The following is a 22,679-nucleotide window of genomic DNA, read 5'->3' on the forward strand; positions in this document are numbered from 1 at the left end:
GGTCCTGGAGTGGCCTAGCCTTAATCCCATAGAAAATCTGTGGAGGGAGCTGAAGGTTCCAGTTTCCAAATGTCAGCCTCGAAATCTTAATGACTTGGAGAGGATCTGCAAAGAGGAGTGGGACAAAATCCCTCCTGAGATGTGTGCAAACCTAGTGGCCAATTACAAGAAAGGTCTGACCTCTGTGATTGCCAACAAGGGTTTTGCCACCAAGTACTAAGTCGAAGGGGTCAAATACGTATTTCTCTCAGTAACATGCAAATCAATTTATAACTTTTTTGAAATGCGTTTTTCTGGATTTTTTGTTTTGCTATTCTGTCTCTCACTGTTAAATACACCTACCATTAAAATTATAGACTGATCATTTCTTTGTCAGTGGGCAAACGTACAAAATCAGCAGGGGATCAAATACTTTTTTCCCTCACTGTAACTTGGCATAACACCGATTATTGTAAGAACAAATACATTTTAAGATAAAAAAATGTGATGAATCCATACATTTTGTTTGCTTTTATTCATCTAGCCAGTCCCGATTTGTACACTTGATTAACACCATTTATTGCAATGGAATTACGCATGAATTCATGAGAAACATACTGGAGAAAAGAAGACCCTTAATAACTGTTGGGGTAAAATTGTCCCCTATGTATTGTGTATACCCACTGTATAACTGTTAGAAAATATAGGAAACTTTCCAGTAAGTTACTAGTTAGGAACTGTGAGTTATTTATAACTTTACTTATGCATACTGCTGAAATAGCTAGAAGAACTGCTTGTAATCCCTGCAGCTGTGGCAGACAAAACATGTTGTTCGTACAGTATGTGCTAAACTATCTTCCCCTTCCCTGCCACCCCCGAAACACAAATATATTATGTGTTACACATCCTCGGACAATAACATTCCCACGAGGCATGACATGTGCACCTGCTTGTGGGAACACTGCAAAACGTTTTCTTTCCCAAATGCATCAGCCAATGAATTATTACTATTATGTTGTGTGACTACGTATCTGTACTGCCCCGTAACTGTTGCAGAAGTTGTTTGTTAGACTGTATAAAGGCTGTGTGAAACTTTCAATAAACTGAAGAACGGACTTCGGGGTCTGTGACTTTTTCTTCCCGAGCACTCGTCTCCTGCTGAAAAGTCTCCACTTCTGACTGGGGTGACTGATTCACTGGGATCCGAAGGGTTGCTTCAACTGAAGCATTGTACCTTAACAATAACCATGAATCATAATGAATTCATACCCTCTTACTTGCTCACCAGGGGGTCGTGAAAAACATGGATTAATGTGTGAGACATGATATATATATATATATATATATATATATATATATATATATGATCAACTTCATTTATTAAAAATGAATTACATATGAATAAGAACATTTTAAGCATTATGAATTCACATATGAATTTCATCTGAGTTCACAATATGAAATATATATGAAAAGAAAAATTACCAAATTATGAATTTGTTACCTTAATATCCCCAAATTATATTAAAATTATATTTAAATGTGCTTGAATGTGTATATCTTTATTATCATGTTATTTATCTTTAAGTTAATTTGTATTACTGAACTTTTGTAAGGCTCATGTAAACTGTTATTTAAATGTTTTATTTTATGCCTGTCCCACCTTCTAATAGTGTAGAATATGTTGTTTTCCTCTTTATTGTCAAATGTACAGATTAAGTCCAGCCCACATGAAAAAATGAATACAACAATCTACAGGTACATCTGTTTAGATTACAGCTTTTGATCCCCCCTTAAACTTTAGCTATTGTTACTCTTGTAATGTGATATAAGTGGGATGTTGAATGTTTAATGTTTGTGAAACTATATTAAATATCTTGGCCTAGGGCATTTGGTTAATTACTTTTTATATAATAACAAAGCTGTGTTTCACGTGAGCTGATTCAGGTCTGGACCAAATACAAACTTCAACAAACACCAATCTTAGGTTGTAGTTGTTTTGCATTGTTAGAAGGCAGAATGTAAATAATGTCAAGAAGTAAAAGTGAAATGTTCCATGTAAGATGTATGATGTGTATGTTTGTATGGTTAATCAAATCTGATTCACAAATTAAGTAAATAATACCAATAGGTTATGTTCAATTTATAGAATCATTTTACAAAGGAAGAAAACAAAAGTAAATTAATTAACAAACAAATATTGTCTTATGTATACGCTAATGGGTGGATGGAAGCAATTTTCATAAAGCATTTTAAAAATTTTACAAACATCTAACATTTCCATTAGCATTATTTTGCTGATATCCTGAAATGTTACTCAAATATCCTATTTTAAATAATTTCTAAAAGATCCCATTTCAACTGTCGCTGGATGTTTTCGTTATTTCTCATCTCCATCTCAATCAAATTGTTTCTCTCTTGAAGGTTGGAAGAATGAAACAGTTGTTATAAACATAATTAGCACAGTTGTAATTTGTGCCTTTCTTAAATGCTTTTTCCACATTTTTAAAATAATACCAATTAGAAAGTCCAATACCCTACAACAATAATAATATAACTCTATAAAAATCCACATATATCCACATATACCTTCAGTTTCCACACCAGTGCTGAAACAAGCAGCCCATAGAGAGTGCTCTTACAGATGAACAGGAGATAAGCAATCTGTGGTGTTTTTAAGTCCATCTGGAAACAGTTTAAATTTAGAAAAAGCAGACAAATCATGGCATCAGAGAACAATTCTCAACACAGCTGAGAAAAAAGCAGAAATTTAAAGTTGTAGGGAATGCCAATGGAATACTGTCAGCAGTGAACACTTGAAAAAGGACAGTTTCTTGGACACTTATATTTGAGAAAAAGTGTTAAATGCTATAGTAACTAGCCTGTCATATTTCTTTTTATTTGTTACTTACAGTACAATTCCAATAATTGAGAAAGAACATATCAATATATACATTCATTTATACATATATTTTTGTCATTCTGGTCATTTTGGAAATATAACTAATTGAAAGACAGGGGATTTGGTTCCACTGCATACATGTAGTATCTTGGCTGTTTAAATGTAAATGATGCCATCGATTTAGTTTACCAAGATGCAGAACATACTAGGATCTTAAGAAACAAATATAGACTATGAGAGTAAGAAACAGATATACGGCCAACAAATGCATCAAGCTTGTTTAATGTCAAAATAAAACCTAAAAGAAACTAAATATAGTTAATATATAAAGGTAATTTGAGCTTATGGGAAAAACAATATCCTGTTTAGAAACAAACATATTTTATAAATTTGTATGGATAAAATACATGTAATCAATTTAAATTTGGTAGTTGCTGAAAAAAAAGATGATATTCTATTTTGCCAGGATTTTAGAATCTGAAACTATTATTATTATTATTATTATTATTTTTATTATTATTATTATTATTATAACCAAACAATTTATGTCAGAAAGTTTTGTAAATACCCCAACATTCCCCCTTCACATAGTAATCAATACACATTCTAAAAACGTTTGATATTGAACATGCACAAGCACTGCAAAGTACGAGGAATGATACATAACTTAATATCTATATCTGCAATTCATGACTCATATATTAATATAGACTTATAATTATAATGAAGGAAGAAAGTACTTTAAAAAAATGATAATTATGTGTTGTATTTTAAGAATTATGAAATATAACAGTGGGCTGAGTAAATGCAAGGAAAAACGTTTAATAGTTTATAATAGAGGACAAATTCAGAACACATCACCATCATTCTAGATACATTACAAGTGTAGTAACTAACATCAACCTATGTATCTTTTCCTCTGGCTATACCTACCATTGTTGCCCTTGATGGAGGCCATTGATGTGAGATTGTGTGTCCCATTATAGAAGTTGACGATACAAGTGAATTTTTTCTTTGGTTGAAACCAGTCCTTGAGGGGGACTCTCAGCCTGCTGCTGATACTATATGATCCATTTGTAACCTTGGTCGCTGCATCATCTGTTTTAAACCGCTTTTCATCTCGATCATTGACCTTCCAGGAGACACTGACATGGTCGGGGTAGAAGTCAGAGGCCACACACACCAAGGTGGCTCGCTTTTTGTCTTTGATCTCCTGTATGGAGGGATGAAGGACTTGGACAGTGGTGGGCTCCCTTACCTTATACTTTGGATCTGAGTAAGAGGAAAAATAGATCAGTAGAAAGACAGCAGAAAAACTGAGGAAAACCAACAATAACTACACTGAGACAAAGGAACAACCAATTTACAAATATTAAAATAATAATAATAATAAGAAGAAGAAGAAGAAGAAGAAGAAGAAGATATGAAGGGTTACGTCAAATGTTTGACACATGCTGAACTTAGAAATGTTTTTCTTATTAAAAAACTAAACAAAAACAGTAACAAAAACATGGTAAAAAGAAATTAAAATGTTGAATATCAGCCAAAGTGTTCTTATGCAAAATCCAGAATTTTTTTTTAATTTTCCCAGAAATATTCCATGTATTATATGAGACATTTTCATTGCTCAATGCTCATTACTAATTCTACTATTTAATTTTGGGAAAATAGTAATATGCTTTAAAGAGTGTGAGAACTTTAATATGAAAAAGTCAATATGAAGCTTTTAATATATTTGTCCAAAAAAAAAGTTGCCAACAATTACTAACAATTGTTTAAAACAAGTGTTTTCAGCTGTTTCCATTTAATGAGTCTTGATTACTGGGAGTACTTTCAACCTGACCAATGCAGTTTGCATTTGCTGTACAAATGTTAATGTGTTTTAAATGTATTACTAGATTACTTGGTCATTTAAAGAATGCCCCCTAAAACCCATTGTATGGGACTTCATTCAGTTACAGATTAAAATTTATGGTTTACTGGTGGTCCTCAGAGATGCACAGATATGTTTTACATTGTTAGATGAATACTGGTGTCCAATATTTTGCTGCCCCTCATTATCAGGGATTGCTAGATTATATTTCTTGAGTCTCTGAAACAATTAATTTCTCATTGTAATATGTGACTATTAATATCATAGTTAGTATACTGTAATTCTACTTGCATGTCTGTTAAATTGCTATCTAAGAATGCAATCCTTCAGGTTATAGACTTTATTTTTTAAATTCAGCATAATTGTATTGGAATGTGTTATTCTATTATCTGTATTTTTATGTATATAAAGTTGAAACTGGGGTGACCCCAGGTCGAAAAATCAAGTGTTTTCACACTGTAATTTTCAACCCGCGACGTAACTCTGAAATCGGGTGAACTCAGCCCTGCTAGACACTTCGGTTTAGATTTCTAACTCGGGACGAAGCACTCACCTCGGTTTAAAGAATGTACAAGGCAAATGTGAATGCAAGCAGGGCTGAACTTTAGATTAGATTGTGTAGTGTTAAAACATCTTGTTATTTAATTAATTATGGTTTGTTTATTTGTTTTGTTTTGTTTTTAATCTGTGACGCATTCTGTGGCTACCTGGGAAGGGCACTATAATAAATAATATTATATATATATATATATATATATATATATATTCTTCAAATACATGTGTTTTCAAAAACATGCATATGTGATGCATCCAAACCTTTTGCTTAAATGTATTTGCAGAACCACATTTTAAAAAGAAAAAAGAAGAAAAGTAACACTTCAACCTCATTCTTATGTACTTTCAAAACAGTTTCAAAACTGCATTTTGAATGTGGTTACATGTGGCCAACAATAGACAAAACGCTTCAATATTGCTCTTAAGATCCTTTAACTGAAAATCATTATCTTGCAATTACACAGAAACTGCACCTATAGTGAGATAAAAGATGGTAATAAAAAATAATAATTAACATTTCACTTTAGTTTCTGTCATGAATATTAGATACATATACTTAGAATAAATAATTAAGTATTGAAGCACATTGGTCAGTGCTTTCTTAGCATCAGCCAAACTAATACTGATACAATACCATACTTTTCTCGTTATTAATATTATAATAAATACCATTAATTTTTTTAACAGGATATGGCAATAGGTGCCCTATTTATAGTATAAGGTTACACATTTAATGTCTAGGCATGTACTTGTAATTTTAAAATGTATTAAAACAGTATGGAAAACATGTTTGCATATGTTGTTGTATTTCAACTCAATATTTTATAGAACAAAATTTGGTATTTTGAGAGATTGCATGTTAAATAATAGTAATTCAGCACATTGGACAACATTAGAAGCTTATATATATGCACAATATGATACATTCTATTCAATGTTACTTTGCAATGTTTGGCTTATAATTAAAGATATAATCCTCTCCAATGTATTATTTATCTAGACTGAAGACTTAATTAACTCCTATTTCTTATTGTGACAGTTACTAGCCATTTGATATTTGTATTGCATACGATACTTCCATAAATGTGCAATCACAATTTTTAGAAGCACTACAGCCCTTACACAAAGTCAGTCGGTATGCTTTAACTTACCTAAACAAACAGTTAAGTCCCTTTCCCAAAAGTAAATGCTGTGCCAGAGCTAAGTACCATAAGGCTCACCTAAATCTTAATGACAATACTTTGCACAACATTAGGTAAATTTTAAGTGGTTCAATTTTAACACAAATTTTGAAAACTGATGTCATTACAGCTCACAAGCTACTATTCCTTGTGTAAGTAATACATCATAATACATCAATTATATTATTATTATTATTATTATTATTATTATTATTATTATTAATTTGCATTATATTTCTTTAATAACGTACTGTACTGGAACTGTTGTATGGTTAAGAAGGTTTCAAAATAGTTAATTTTCTTACCTAAAACTGTCAGTCTTGTGCCTCCACCAAAGTACACCTCATAGCCGGAGCACAGTTTTTAAACACAGGCATAAAACCTCTCTACTGAATTCAACATGCAACCTGTTTTAAACAACTCACTTGCCAAGGCTATGTTTTAATTAAAAAAAAAAAAAAACTTTAACAGCTCTTTATAATAGAGAGTATTGTTGCATTTTTGATTAAATGTTTTAGATTACATATTCTTTTTAACCTGGAATATTTATTAAAAGAACATGAACAGAATGACATTCACCTGCCAGTAAAGGACCTTAATTACATGTTATTTACAAAAAACCTACATTCTCATATTGAAATGCTATGAAAATGCATAATTCAGTGTTAATAACTAGTTTATTAAGCATCTATGCAGAGTGAAAATGTTCCTGTAGACTACAATGTTATCTGGGTTTGCTCTGCTTAAGATGAAAGTTGTGAAAAGGAAACTTTCTTACCCAGCACTGTCAATTTGGTTCCCTCACCAAATAACAAAGGTGAAGAGCCAGAGCACGTTGATACAACACATGAATAAAACCCTGTACTTTACACATCTGGACCATGTGTAATACTTAAGTTAAGGGAAGCTTATTAGTAGTTGATCAAGGCATAATAAGCAAGATAACACAAAATTCATAAAACATTATAATATAATTGGAGTTATACATATTTTATTATAGAATATAATATATACACCCTAATTTAAACTTTTACTCTGTTCATTAAAGGCAAACAAAAGAGAACTTGGAAATATAACTACTGTGCTTCTAACACAGAATCATTCACTTAAGAAAGTTTCTACAAAGTATGAGAACAACTGAACTTGTCTAAAGATCATATTCTAGTATTCACTGTGAGGTTAATATAATGTTAATGTATTTAGGGCTTAATGCAATTTGTGTTCCCTAACCTAAAGTACCAAAAGTACCTAAAGTGGGACCTTATATAGACATGTGTGTGCCTTTCCAAATCATGTCCAATAAACTGAATTTACCACAGGTGGACTCCAATCAAGTTGTAGAAAATATCTCAAGGCTTTGAATAGTTATGTACATGTGCTTTTTTTGTTTTTTATTTTTAATACATTTGCAAAGATTTCAAACAAACTTCTTTCACGTTGTCATTATGGGGTATTGTTTGTAGAATTTTGAGGAAAATAATTAATTTAATCAATTTTCGAATAAGGCTGTAACATAACAAAATGTGGAAAAAGTGAAGCGCTGTGAATACTTTCTGGATGCACTGTAAATATGTGCAGTATCCTCTATTCATTATTATTTATGTTCAATACAAAAATAACTAACCAATCTGGGAAATTATATTTGGATAAATAAGAACAAAAGAAAGTTAACAAAGGAGAGGAGATCCATCTGGGAGACAATTCGCCCCAGCGACAGTTTGTCCCTCGTCAATTTGCCCCTTTAACAATTCGCCCCACATCAATTCACCCCTATTATTATACAGTTAGTTTGATAAATATTTGGACAGTGACACAATTGTCATCATTTTGGCAGGTTCTTCTCAAATCCATTATGGTGGCATACAGAGCCAAAATGATGACAATTGTGCCAAATATTTATGGACCTCACTGTACGTTCTCCACTTGAGCATTTGTAACTATGTAACTTATTGTAGGGCCAAAGAACACATAAATGTATATATATATATACAGTGAGGGAAAAAAGTATCTGAACCCCTGCTGATTTTGTACGTTTGCCCACTGACAAAGAAAGATTACAAAGATGACAAAGAAATGATCAGTCTATAATTTTAATGGTAGGTGTATTTTAACAGTGAGAGACAGAATAGCAACAACAAAATCCAGAAAAATGCATTTCAAAAAAGTTATAAATTGATTTGCATGTTAATGAGGGAAATAAGTATTTGACCCCTTCGACCTAGTACTTGGTGGCAAAACCCTTGTTGGCAATCACAGAGGTCAGACGTTTCTTGTAGTTGGCCACCAGGTTTGCACACATCTCAGGAGGGATTTTGTCCCACTCCTCTTTGCAGATCCTCTCCAAGTCATTAAGGTTTCGAGGCTGACGTTTGGCAACTCGAACCTTCAGCTCCCTCCACAGATTTTCTATGGGATTAAGGTCTGGAAACTGGCTAGGCCACTCCAGGACCTTAATGTGCTTCTTCTTGAGCCACTCCTTTGTTGCCTTGGCTGTGTTTTTTGGGTCATTGTCATGCTGGAATACCCATCCACGATCCATTTTCAATGCCCTGGCTGAGGGAAGGAGGTTCTCACCCAAGATTTGACGGTACATGGCCCAGTCCATCATCCCTATGATGCGGTGCAGTTGTCCTGTCCCCTTAGCAGAAAAACACCCCCAAAGCATAATGTTTCCACCTCCATGTTTGACGGTGGGAATGGTGTTCTTGGGGTCATAGGCAGCATTCCTCCTCCAAACATGGCGAGTTGTGTTGATGCCAAAGAGCTCGATTTTGGTCTCATCTGACCACAACACTTTCACCCAGTTCTCCTCTGAATCATTCAGATGTTCATTGGCAAACTTCAGACGGGCCTGTACATGTGCTTTCTTGAGCAGGGGGACCTTGCGGGCGCTGCAGGATTTCAGTCCTTCACGGCGTAATGTGTTACCAATTGTTTTCTTGGTGACTATGGTCCCAGCTGCCTTGAGATCATTAACAAGATCCTCCCATGTAGTTCTGGGCTGATTCCTCACCATTCTCCACGTCCACGAGGTGAGATCTTGCATGGAGCCCCAGACCGAGGGAGACTGACAGTTATTTTGTGTTTCTTCCATTTGCGAATAATCGCACCAACTGTTGTCACCTTCTCACCAGGCTGCTTGGCGATGGTCTTGTAGCCCATTCCAGCCTTGTGTAGGTCTACAATCTTGTCCCTGACATCCTTGGACAGCTCTTTGGTCTTGGCCATGGTGGAGAGTTTGGAATCTGATTGATTGATTGCTTCTGTGGACAGGTGTCTTTTATACAGGTAACGAGCTGAGATTAGGAGCACTCCCTTTAAGAGAGTGCTCCTAATCTCAGCTTGTTACCTGTATAAAAGACACCTGGGAGCCAGAAATCTTGCTGATTGATAGGGGATCAAATACTTATTTCCCTCATATCTGTATATCTGTGTGGAGGATATTTTGTTTTATTTCTCTGTTATTGTGTGTTTGCTAAAAAAAACAAATAAAATGCCAGAAGGCACGTTTTTGTTCTGTACCCCTGGTTTTATTTGTTTTCCTTTCAAGAATTTGTTTGAACTCACTGCACTGAATACAGTATTACTGGAATAAATCGTCCAATGTTTTTAAAGGAAACCCACGGACATATAGGTTACTTTATAATAATTTCTGCTTTCCCTGCTGTTCTGATTCGAGCTCCCAATGGTTGTGTGTGTATGTGTTCCTGACTTGTCTCTAATAAAGTTCCGTTGTACCCGTCTCTTGTCGTCGTCCTTTTGCCACTGCTAGTAACCCGAAACCGTTACAACTGGTGTCAGAAGCGAGGATGGAAAGAAGAACAGGAACCTTGCAGCTTTGACTAAAGGAAGACATTGATGAGCTCACACGGGAGATGGAAGAGCTGAAACGAGAGCTGGAGACACCGTCCTACAGCCGCAGACCTGGCTGTGGTCACAGCCGGGACCCAAACTGGGGTGAAATCATGGAACTGGCTGGGACAGCCCCGTCACTGTTGGGAGATGGCAAACACACCCCGGCTGCTGCAGGGAGGGAAACCCGGGGTGGAGAGCAGAACACTCCCCCCAAGAAGGCTGGCGAGGTACGATGGGTCAGTGGCCTGAGAAACGTACCTGGCTCAGTTTGAGGTAGTTGCCTGGGCCAACAGTGGGGGACCTGAGCAGCGGGCAGAAGAGCTAGCCACAGCACTCGAAGGGAAGGCGCTCCAGGCACTCTGAAACATCGCACCACAAAAACGGCTTGACTTCAAAGAGACGTTTCGGGGAGAGTGGGTGAGACAGCCGAGAAATGCCATGACCAGCTAACGGCGCGATGGCGACGCGCCAATGAGAGCCTGAGAGCTTTCGCTGCTGACATCGGTTTCCTGGCGAGGGGGGGCTACCCCAATTTCCAGGAGGAAGTGGCGCTGCAAGCTTTCACCAGGGTACTGACACCCGACACTCTGCGGCACCAGGTCCTGATCACCAGACCACACACCCTAGACACAGCGCTGACTTCTGCCCGGCACATGGACATGGTGTTCGGGCTAAGCCACCAGAGCCGGTCACCCACTAGCAGTGCACCCACCTGCCGTGCAGCTGACCCAGAAGAGGAGGGAGAGATGCCTGAAAAGAGGGCGGTCCGTCAGGGGGCCCTCAAATCCCGGAACCCCCAGATTGTGTCATCGCTGTGGCGAGCGGGGACCGGTGGTGCTCCTCGCGCTGCCAAACAACCGCCGGGAAACGCCAGCAGAGCAGCTCAGTGAGGGGAATGCTGCCCTGCACCCCGTTGCCCTCTCATCCCCTCATCACTGAAGTGGGCCGATTTGGCCAGGGCAGGAGCCTGTACTTCCCATGCCGGGTGGAGGGGGAGGCATGCCAGGCCCTGGTCGACACCGGCTCCACCATCTCCCTCCTCCATCCTGGAGTGCTACCAGGGACTGGCGGAGTCAACCCCCACAGCTGGCAACCCACCAAAGTATACCTCAGGTTGGTCATCGGAGAACTCACCTCCATGGGAGGCAGTAAGGTGTTGGAGGTGAGCTTTAGTGACAGGCGGGTTCCCCAAACATTTTGGCTGGCAAACATCAAGGACCTGTGCATTATGGGGTTGGACATCCTCACACGGGTGGGGGCATCCCTGGACCTCTGGGCGGCGGAGCTGTGAGCGGACCATACCTGCGTACAGCTCAAGACCACCAGCAACAGGGAGGGGAAGGCGCGCCGTTGTCACAGCGACACCAGTCAGGCAAACGACCAGGGGCACCGAGGGAATCCAGCAGCGGTCAGGGTAGTCAGCTCCCCCCAGAGAGTAGCTATGTGGTAGCACAACAACACAGAATAATAATAAATTAAAATAAAGAGCGTTCTATTAAAAAAGAGCACAAAATAAAATTCCATTAATTAAAAGAGCAGACCCAGCGGTGTGCAGGGGGAGTGGTGGTCAGCTCCCCCCAGATGTAGATGGCCAATCAGCAGCGGGACCGGTGTCCACCTCAATAGAAACGGCGAAGGCGGTGCAGGTGCTACTGGGACGGAGTAGTCAGGGTATCTCCCCCAGCCAGGAGGGGGAGCTCCGCACACTGCTAGCGGAATTCCCGGACCTGTTTGAAGCCAAAGACGAAGACTGCAGCCGCACCCGGCTGGTACAGCACAAGATTGACACTGGCTCCGCGGCCCCCATTCCAGTGTAGGGGGGGTGCGGACATATCATTGGCAAGTATTAATACCCAGGTGGGAGGGTACTTGGCTTGAGCACACCCAGCCCCCGCCTTCACCCACGTGCACGTCAGTGATATTAGGTAAATAAAGTCAACACCAAGTCTTAAACTTAAAGTCAACATAAGAGAATTAAGAAGATAAAACATAATACAGTAATGCCAGAGACATATGTGGTCTGCTTATAAATGATATGACGTTGCTTTTTACATCGATCTCAGATGTTGAAAATTACACACATAACAATAAAGATCATGAAATAAATCACAGAATACAATGTAAACGGTAGAGTGTGACTTACCGACTTGGTCTGTAATGTATGTAATCACGTAATGTACTCACAGAGGTTTTGCTTGGCTTCTGTCAAGAAATGGATGACTACAGCGCTGATTTCTATACTGTGTGGACAGCATGCTGTACTTCTGTAGCATCTACACTTTAACACTCGTCTGTTGGTGTGGGGGCAATGTTTTTTTGCTTATCTTTAGACAGTTCAGATTGCTTTGATAGGCTATAAAATGAGCTTATGTTGGTTTGTTTTCACAAGACATAACCGCATAAAGGTATTTCCAGTGAGGATTGGTGGGAATGTGTTCTCTCCCTTTGTCATTTAAAGAAAAAACATCATGGAAGGGTAAAATATCGATACTCCAATGGGCTATGATGATGGCAAATAGCCTACAAGATGTGTGAGTAGGGTGCAGCAATAAAAACGTATGCATATGTGATTTTTATTTTATTTTTTACATATGGCATACCTACCCCCCACCCTCTTTTTTAACAGTATGCATATGCATACCGCCCCACTTTAACTGCTGAGTTAGAATATATATATTTTTTTTTTTGCTGCAAGCCATACCAAACAAAATATTACCATGACCAAAAACTTTTACCCATAAGCACATACAAACCAGTACAAATCACTGTTACATGGATATTACTGTGGGACACTTGTGGTAGTGATTTAATGAAAGAAAATATGTTAGAAGAACATAAGAAAGTTTACAAACAAGAGGAGGCCATTCGACCCATCGTGCTCATTTGGTGTCCATTAATAACGAAGTGATCCAAGGATCCTATCCAGTCTATTTTTGAATGTTCCCAAATTGTCAGCTTCAGCCACATCAGTGGGGAGTTTGTTCCAGATTGTGACAACTCTCTGTGAGAAAAAGTGTCTCATGTTTTCTGTCTTGAATGCCCTTTTTTAAGCCCAATTTTCATTTGTGTCTCCAGGTCCATGTGTCCCTGCAGATCTGGAAAAGCTCCTCTGGTTTGATGTGGTTGATTCCTTTCATGATTTTGAAGACTTGAATCAAGTCACCATATAGTCTCCTCTGTTCCAGGGTTAAAAGATTCAGTTCCTTCAGTCTCTCCAAGACATATTCCCTGGAATAAATCTGGTTACTCACCTCTGAACTGCCTCAGAGCAGCGATATATGCATCATATAATGTAATTAAAACTTGTAAACCAGTCAACAATTCTTCCTTGACAAGTGATTGAAATGTAAGGTTTACAGTTAATCACATGAACACTGTTTTGCAGTGTAAGGTTGTGCATAAAATTTCTGAAAATTAACTATGTGCAATCTACAACAGAAAAGTTGCTTCATAGTGCCACCTTGTGTCATTCCAGAATATCACACTATTTAATGCTTGAAGAACCAATTCAGCATTATACGTTTTTTTTCATTTTATAATGAAAACAGCACTGGATTGTGTGTTTTCATTGATATTCTGTTAGATTAAAATTTATATTTTATTGTACATTTAAACTTTGTTGTATTCAGTGATATGTTGTTTTTCTAGATTATATTGCTGTTAATAAATTCTATTGTATTTTTTGTTGATATTTTATATAAATGAAGAAAAATATATATGTTGTATAAATTTGTAATATCTTAAATAAAAGTCCCGCCTTTTCCACAAAGAGATTGCTTTATTATGTGTATAACTATATGTGTTTGTAAAATAGTAATTTAGGTGGAGTTTAAAATTGTCATTAACTATCAGGATTATTCTTGTTGTACATAATCAATTGTAATGTGTGTATATATATATATATATATATATATATATATATATATATATATATATATATATATATATATATACTCACATAGAAGAATTGACTGAAATGAATGTGTAAATATCTAAAATTACATAAAACGGAATAACGGTATATATAATATTAGCAGTGTATGTGGAGTTTACCCATTAGAAACTTACTGTATAACATACTACACTAGTTAACCATGTTATCATCAACTACAGAGACATTTATTTTACTATATGGACATTTAATCTAAAGAGGCATGTATTTGGGGTTAAAAATTAGGTAGTAAATACATTCATGTAAATATTTATGTTGTTTATTGTTAGTTAACACATAGACAGTACGTTATATATTATTACTAATAATATTCATGGATAATTTACTATTGGTTAATATAACTGTGACTGTAATAAAAACCATTAACATGAATACTTCACATTAATAACAAACTGATCACAAAATGCTAAAAAATAATTATTAATAATAATAATAATAAGACCATAACAAAGTTACAAACGAGAGGAGGCCATTTGACGAATCTTGCTCCTTCGGTGTCCATTAATAACTAAGTGATCCAATGATAATGTTCAGTCTATTTTTGAATGTTTGCAAATTGTCTCTTCAACCACATCACTGGGGAGTTTGGGAAGCTCATTAGGTCTAACTAGTGCATTGTACAGTCTGAACATTACTGCACTTGATCTCAATTCTACACTTTTGACAATATACCCAAACATTGTGTTTGCCTTTTTTATTGCTTCCCCACACTGTTTGTATGAGGAAAGTGAGGAGTCCACATAGACTCCTAGGTCTTTCTCATGTGTTACTTCATCTACTTCTATTCCTACCATAGTGTAATTATAGTGGATATTTTTATTACCTGCATGTAATACCTTGCAGGTAATAAAAACATTGAATTTCATCTGCCAGGTGTCAGCCCACACCTGAATATTATCCAAGTCCCTTTGAATAACCTGAGTTGTCAAGATTTTGCATCTGCTGCTGATCAGCCGTAATACTGACTAACAACTAACTAACAACCTCAATCCAGTTAGAAGTTATTACTGTATTTATAACCTAATTGAAAAATGCAAATATTTGCTGCTTAAAATAATCTTTGCCCTTGATATACCATTGAGCTATTTAGTACAAAGTATGCTGTTTATAAGTAGCAGCACAGCCAAAATCAATGTACATCCAACAATGTCAGCTTCAGCTAGTTTTAAATATGTGCTTTTATAATAACCATATAATAACTCAATGTATGTTTACAGCAGTGTTTACTTTTGTTTTTATTGTTCTTAATGTAAGTTACTTTTTACATATAATTATTATTATTATGTAGTTACTTTCATTTCATTTTATACACACATAGATAATAACTCCAGAACAAATTATTTTACTAAATGCGTGGGACAAGAGCTTCTGGATTACTACGTCTTATGTTGTAGTACTGTTTTTATTTTCTTGGGTACTGTTAAAAAAGCAAGCTGTATTTAAAATAAAATGAAATTTAAAAGATGTATTACTGTCTGTGAGGATGTGTATACATATGTGTATATTTATATGGGTCTGTGTGTCTGTGTCTCCCTTTGCAGTATCTCTGTTTTACGTCACCTAGATCACAAAAAATAAAACAAAACAAACAAACAGAAAACAGAACAGATATACTACTTTGATTGAAGTTTCAGGGCCCCTGATAGTTTCCCTCACACCTGGTGCTTCAGTAACGGTTCCCCTGACCTAGCAGGTGTCCTTGGTGTGTAATAGTGCATTGTGCAGTCACAGGATGTGAGAGCGCATTTCCTTTCTGCAGGAAACACTCCAGTGTTTGCACAGACCAGAACTGAAAACCTGAAAACAAAAACAGCTTTTTCATCAGACCACAAAAAAAAGAATAGAACAAAAAAAATGCAAGTGGTACGAATGTCAAAAGTAAAGAATTACCCATTGTAGGTTAACCTTATTGTCATTACTGCCAGTATTTTACCTCTAGTAGCTAGATGTATTTTAAAGCACACTTGAAAACTTTATGTATCTAATTTATTTAACTGAATGTGGGTCCCACTTATAAAAGCACAAAACTTGCTGACATGTTTGAGAGGTACAGCACGCAAAGCTCTTTGAAACAAAGGCTCTAATGCTCCTAGGTTGGTAGCTCTGGTTGACCAATCCACAGCCCACAACATAGACAGGAGCAATAAACTTCCTTCTCTGTGATCTGTTCATCAGGCTAGTCTTTTCACTGCCTTTTGTCAAATATGCAAAGAGCTGTTCTTGCAAAGAAACAAAACAAACTGGTTTATTTTTTATTTTTTTGCAGGATCAGTGGGAGTCAGGGGAATTTGAAAGCTAACTGGCATATTTGTTTTATTGTGGGTATTTTGGGTACACAAACAAGTTACTACAATTATGAAGATGAAATTATTACTTTACAGTAACCTGGCCCCAATGAGACAATACTGGGTGCAGTAAAATAAACATGATATATTTTTAAACTAGCCCTTCTAATTAGACTTTTATAATCCTTTTTTTATCAACTATCAGAGAGCGTTATTTGCAATATAACATTTTATTTACTACTTTTTTTAATAAATAATCTTCATGCCATTATTGTCACAGTAATTGGAGAGAACATATTTATCATTGTGGTCGAAATGAAAACTTTAAGTGGAAGAATATTACTTTCAAAATAATTGCAGTTTTTAAATTATTTGGAATTAACTCAGTTTAGCATGAGGGTGTTACTTATCTGAAACAGTATACTTTTCTCATTATCATCGTGAATGTATTTCAACAGCTCTCTCAGTATACAGCCCACAAGACTATTTCTCAGACAATAGTTTATTTTCCATACACTGATAACACAGAATGGAAACAATGAGAAACCACATCCTTTGTGTTTCTCTCATTTTATTTCCTGTACAATACATTTTCCACAAACGGGTTTTCATACTCGCTTACACCCAGAACCTGACTTGTGAGATCTGTATTAAAACACTGCTGGATTAAAAACTTTTAGGTTTTATTTTCCTTATCATTAATAATAAAAAAAATTAAAAATCGATTTTTCTTTTATAACCCTTCCTTACTGGAAGCGTCAAATGTAAATCAATAATAGTCACCTCTTTGACCCTCATACTAACATGAGAGCGATATAGACACTGTACATACGTCCACTGAAATGGGCCATTTGCATCTTTTCACACTGCAAGTCCGCAGAACAGCAGACTCTCATTGATAACTCTTGAGGACTGGTAAGCCACAGGGGTATCTGCTGTGTGGTAAATTGAAGTCCAGTCGACACTGACAAAGCTCAACAAATTGTGAACAGCCTTTTGGGGTCATATAGTATTGTCTGAACTACAAAGTTCAACCTACATGCTTTTATCAATTGAGTGACTTGTCAACTCCCATTTCATGAGCCTTGATGAATGTTGAACTCTGTTAGAAACGTAACCCTGTTGGATCAGCACATTGCTTCGGATGGCCCCCTCACACACAGCATGCCATCAGTCTGATCTGCAGTCCCTGACAATTCATCAGCACCATAACCCCACTACCCCACCCCCATCCCCTCTTCTGTACCCCCCTGCTCGTCGTCCCCCCCGTTTGTGCCACTATTGCAATTTTAATCCAGTACCGCTTCAAGGTCCTAATCCAACCCTGCTCTACATTGCCAGGAAGAGCCTTGCTTAGAACATAATGTTTCTAAAGTTTAATCAACAAGAACTTTGAAGATGCAAGTGTGGATAGCACCTTTCCAAGAAACATTTTCTTATACTCTGATTTTTTTAATTTATTTTTTAAACACAAAAACGTGTGGCCTCGCAGATTCTGGTTCACGGACCTGATCGCCCTCCTCCACGGAGAGCCTTGGCAGCTCCCAGTGAGAGCGGACTTGTTGTCCCAGGTGCAGGGCATGCTTTGGCACCCCAATCTGGGCCTCCTCCAGCTCTGGGCCTCGCGTGAACGAGTTACACGCCCTTTCCGTATACCCATCGTGTGTCCGTTTTGCGGGAGATGGCTCCAGGGTCACGCTACGGCCTAACCCTGCGTTCCTCCCAAAAGTGCTGTCTCCATTTCATGTCAACAGGCCTATTGAGTTGATGGCTTTTCATCCTCCTCCCTTCGCTTCAGAGCAAGAGAGTTGGCTTCACCTGCTCTGCCCTGTACGGGCCCTCAGGTGCTATTTGGAATGCACTAAGGACACTGGCCTGTACCCCGCTCTGTGTATTGGTCAGCAGGTCTGCGGCCCGCTCTGGCTGTATTACGCCATAGAGCAGGGGACTGCTGCTGTTGTCCTTCAGCGGAGGGCACTTGAGTTCTCCAGTGCCCCGCTGTGTACATAGTTCATTTATTTGCACGGTAGAGCTGTAGTTGTCCAGCGTTAGCTGTGCTATTCGACAGGTGTCAACTGCTCCTGTGTTCCACGTGTGGTGCATGAGCTAGCTCCTGCACCGCGTGATGTATATATGTGTATATATGCATTATGTGTTAAACAGCAGGACTGTGGCTCTATTCTAAATTGTAGAATGGAGTTCACTGCGGCTGTTCCCAGCTGACGGTGCTTGAGTTTCGCTGCCTCGCTGTGTATATAGTTCTTTTGTTAACACAGTAGAGCTAATGTTGCCCTGCGTTAGGCGGTCTAACCGGCAGGCATCAACTGCTCCTGTGTTCCATGGGCGGTGCATGAGTTCGTTCCTGCGCCCCGTGGTGTATATAGTTCGTTTTGTACGAAATCTAAATTGTCAGCACAATGGAGCTCTTCCACTCTGTACTGTTTAGTTGAGTTGGATGCTCTTGTGCTGCGCGTTGACAGCATGAAGGTCTTGCTGTCACGCGATATGTATGTATTGTATATTGTTCAGCTCGGCTACTCTGTTGACTAGCCAGCTATGTATTATATTGTATTTTTCTCATTGGGTCTGTGGCCCCGCTCCTATTGGATCAGGGGTCCACTGCCATGATATTGCACGGAGGCCACACAAGTGCTTGATTGCCCGCACCAGACATCGTGCAAGTAGATTATGGCCTCGCTCCTAGCTACAGTATTATTATTATTATTATTATTATTATTTTTTTTTATTATTTTTATTTTTTTTTTATTTCTTGGCAGACGCCCTTATCCAGGGTGACTTACAACATAAGTGCAAAGAGAGAGAAGAATACAGAGAAGTACAAGGCATCAATCATTACAAATTCAACTTAGCTAAAACATAGCTATTCAAAATAATACATTTTACAAATTCCAATTACAATTTACACAAGTACAGTAAGAGACTTCCTACATCCTGGACGGTGAAAGCTAAGTGCTGTCAAGATGTAGGGTTACAGACTAGGGCTACGGGAAAGGGAGCAAGGAGGAAAATATTCAAGAACGCGAGGAGCATAATAAGCTGAAGTGCTATCTAGCAGGGATAGAGGACTAATATTACAAGTGCTGTCGGAAGAGATGCGTCTTGAGTAAACGCCGGAATGAGGTCAAGGACTCTGCTGTTTTGACTTCGGTGGGCAGGTCGTTCCACCAGGGGCCAGGGATGAGAAGGAGCGGACTCTGGAGGAAGGAGAGTGGAGAGGAGGCAGAGTTAGCCTTCTGGTACTGAAGGAGCGCAGTGGTCTGGAGGGGATGTATGGAGAGACGAGTGACTGAAGGTAGCTTGGTGCAGTGTGGTCAAGACACTAGTAGAGCAGCCGGCCTTGCTCTTGTACGCGGAGGGCGTAAGAGTTAACCTCTGTAGCCCCGCTTTGTCACGGTAGAGCGTGACTACGGTCCTCACTCCTGGACGGCTCAGGTGTGGCCCTATGTGGCCCCTGAGGTTACTGTCTGGAGATGTGTTGCCGAGGTCCCTTAGCGGTGCACCTCGGGGCAGGCTCCCTTATCAGCTCGCTGCCTCCTCCCTTGCAACGGTTTTGTTAAACAGTAACCCCTCCCCCTTGGGCAGTGATTCTGACTTGAAAGATAACGATAGGTTGCATATGCATCCCCGGTTATCTGAAAACGGAAGCACTGCCCAAGGGTTGCAAGGTCGTGTGGGAGTCCTGGCTCCCGGCAAAAGATGACGAACCAGGGGCCAATGGCAGCTTTGATAGAGTGACGTTTTGATTGGGTTCCTGTGGAAGTGCGCAGAAACCCCTCCCCCTTGGGCAGTGCTTCCTTTTTCAGATAACCGGGGTTGCATACGCAACCTATTGTTTGTATGTTTGATATGAGTAGAGTTACCTTTTTAGAATTACAAGTTTAGTTTCAAGTTATGTGGGGAATTTGTAATATTGAGCTACATTTTGTACATCTACTGTATAATGTCAAAATATTGTACAAGAGACTCATATGCTGAGAAAAAGTTTTTTATTCAACAGTCAAGAACAGACCACACAACACAACACAACACCAAGTCTTCACCAACGAATAAGTAATGGTAGACTTATTTTCACAATGCCACATTGTAAAAATAGAAAGGTTATGATTATTCTCAACTTTTAAGCATTAATTGAGGGAAGGATTGTACACATGTAATGCATCTAACAGAATAACAAGAATTGCTGAATTTTAAAAAATAAAAGGTTAAATTAGATTTAGTCATCCCATAGTACATCATTAACTGGACAACTTTCAAAGCTTTTTGCTTCAGTGCAAAATTGAAATCGGAAAAAAGGAATAGCAACATTTGAATTAAGATTAAAAAAATAAAATAACTTTATAGCAGAGATTAGGAAACCATTAGATCATCAATTGATAAATACTAGGAAACATTTAATTATAATCAATTAAGCAGGTGTTTTGTTAAGTTCAGTCATAAAAAGATCATGTGGACCTACGCCTGAATACCCCACTGCCCATAAGGTCCAGAGTTGTTTAAGTGGCATGCTTAATTGATCAACACATGTTCCCAGTCTTTAGACCAGATTGAAGCTTTGCCAAACCATTGGTTGGTAACCACTGACCCACAGTGTATCTTGTTTGATTTTACACTTTGAAAGGTTTACAATCACCCTGAGAAAAAAGAGGAATTATTTATGTTCTGGGGCAAAACAATCGTACAGTTTTCCCAAGTAAAAAAAAAAGAAAAGCTGCAGTGTCAAGCAAAGGAAATTCTCCACCAGTCATATTGTTTTTCTTTATCATTGATTCAGTTTAATATTCTTCAGTCATATCGCTTTGCAGAATAGCCCTGTTGAATAACAACAACAATAACAATTAAAAACAATTGTTTATTTTATTCTAAGAAAATTAATATTAGTGTTAAATTGGCTAATCAATTAAGTTCATAGTAAGTTAGTTATTAGAAATAATAAGGGTGGGATTAGGCAAAGCATGTTAGTATATGCCATGTTACCATCTCTGACCCTCTTTCAGAAAACCATTGCACTAATAGACCTGCAGTCCATCTCTATGCTTTGGACCTGAAACTATTATCATCCATTCAGCACTGTTTCATGTTTCCCACTATGGAAGATCAGATCACGAGCATTGTTTCAGTTTTAGTTCTACATTCTTACTGCTCAGCCTAATATGGGGCAGGATTAAATAAAAAATGTTCGTGCTGCAAGTCACTTGTAGAAGCATTAGCGGCATGTCTGTGAATGGAAATCGCGCTGCTAAACTATCGTGGTATTAAATCTAACCCCATTTGCGCCGCAAAACGACCTTCTCGCAGCTTTGTTCTGGCACAATGCAAGAGAATAAAACACAGCTTTCACACAGCCGCTACTACAACACTACACCACTGAACTCAGTCGCGCTTTCATGTTTAGTTAGATGCTACTCTCTTCTAATTTTTAAAGTAAATCCCATGATGCACAGTTGTGTAGTTTGCTATTAGCGGGCGGGTCACAGTTTTGATTTCTCTGCTCTTCTTGCAGCCCATCCTGCTCTCCCGCCCCCCACTGTCACTCAAATTGCAGACACTGTGATTGGCTCGTGGTTTCTCTCGAGCTGCCCGCCCACCCCAGAAGCCACGCCAGAAAATCTGGCTCCTCCCAGTTTGCAGCTCCGCACATTTTAGATTTAATTCAGCGAGGAGCTGAGCTGCGAGATCCCCTCCTGCAACTCGCACTTTGTGAACATTTTTGATTTAATCCTGCCCATAGTCCTGCTAATCATCTGCAACATTGCTCTAACTTTCACTACCAGGATATCTTTCCCCAGATCTGTTTAATTTTGCAATGCACTCTTCATTGCATTGGTGTAACTGAAAAATAATGAATTTCCAACATATGTTTAAGATTGACCAGGTTTGAATACATTTTTAAACATGCATTTATATAGATATCAATCAGTTTTCTATGCATGACGATGTTAACACTGCATAGAAGTTTATAACGATATGAAAGGCTAAATGTATGCTATTCAATCATATTGTAGGCCAGAGGCTAAACATCTGTAGCTTAGACTGTGTTTTGTTGTCAGGGCATGTTTTCACGTAAGCAGAATACTGT

The 22,679-nt window shown here is 38.1% G+C and overlaps 2 gene segments (V, D, J or C); both read right to left on the reverse strand.

Annotated features, from left to right (window-relative positions):
- Positions 1-1,484: 1,484 nt before the first annotated feature.
- On the reverse strand, positions 1,485-9,095 carry LOC136717368 (T-cell receptor beta-1 chain C region-like). The segment is given in 5 exon segments: positions 1,485-2,664; positions 3,071-3,093; positions 3,785-4,153; positions 7,269-7,354; positions 9,082-9,095. Coding segments are annotated over 5 exon segments (618 nt in total).
- An 11,477-nt stretch (positions 9,096-20,572) lies between these two features.
- Positions 20,573-22,679, reverse strand: part of LOC136717329 (T-cell receptor beta-1 chain C region-like) — a 46,617-nt gene continuing 44,510 nt past the window's right edge. Inside the window, 1 exon segment of the C gene segment in view lies at positions 20,573-21,412. Coding sequence covers positions 21,386-21,412 — 27 coding nt within the window.

The sequence above is a fragment of the Amia ocellicauda genome, chromosome 21, assembly GCF_036373705.1.
Source record: "Amia ocellicauda isolate fAmiCal2 chromosome 21, fAmiCal2.hap1, whole genome shotgun sequence".
In the NCBI taxonomy this organism is placed as follows: domain Eukaryota; kingdom Metazoa; phylum Chordata; class Actinopteri; order Amiiformes; family Amiidae; genus Amia; species Amia ocellicauda.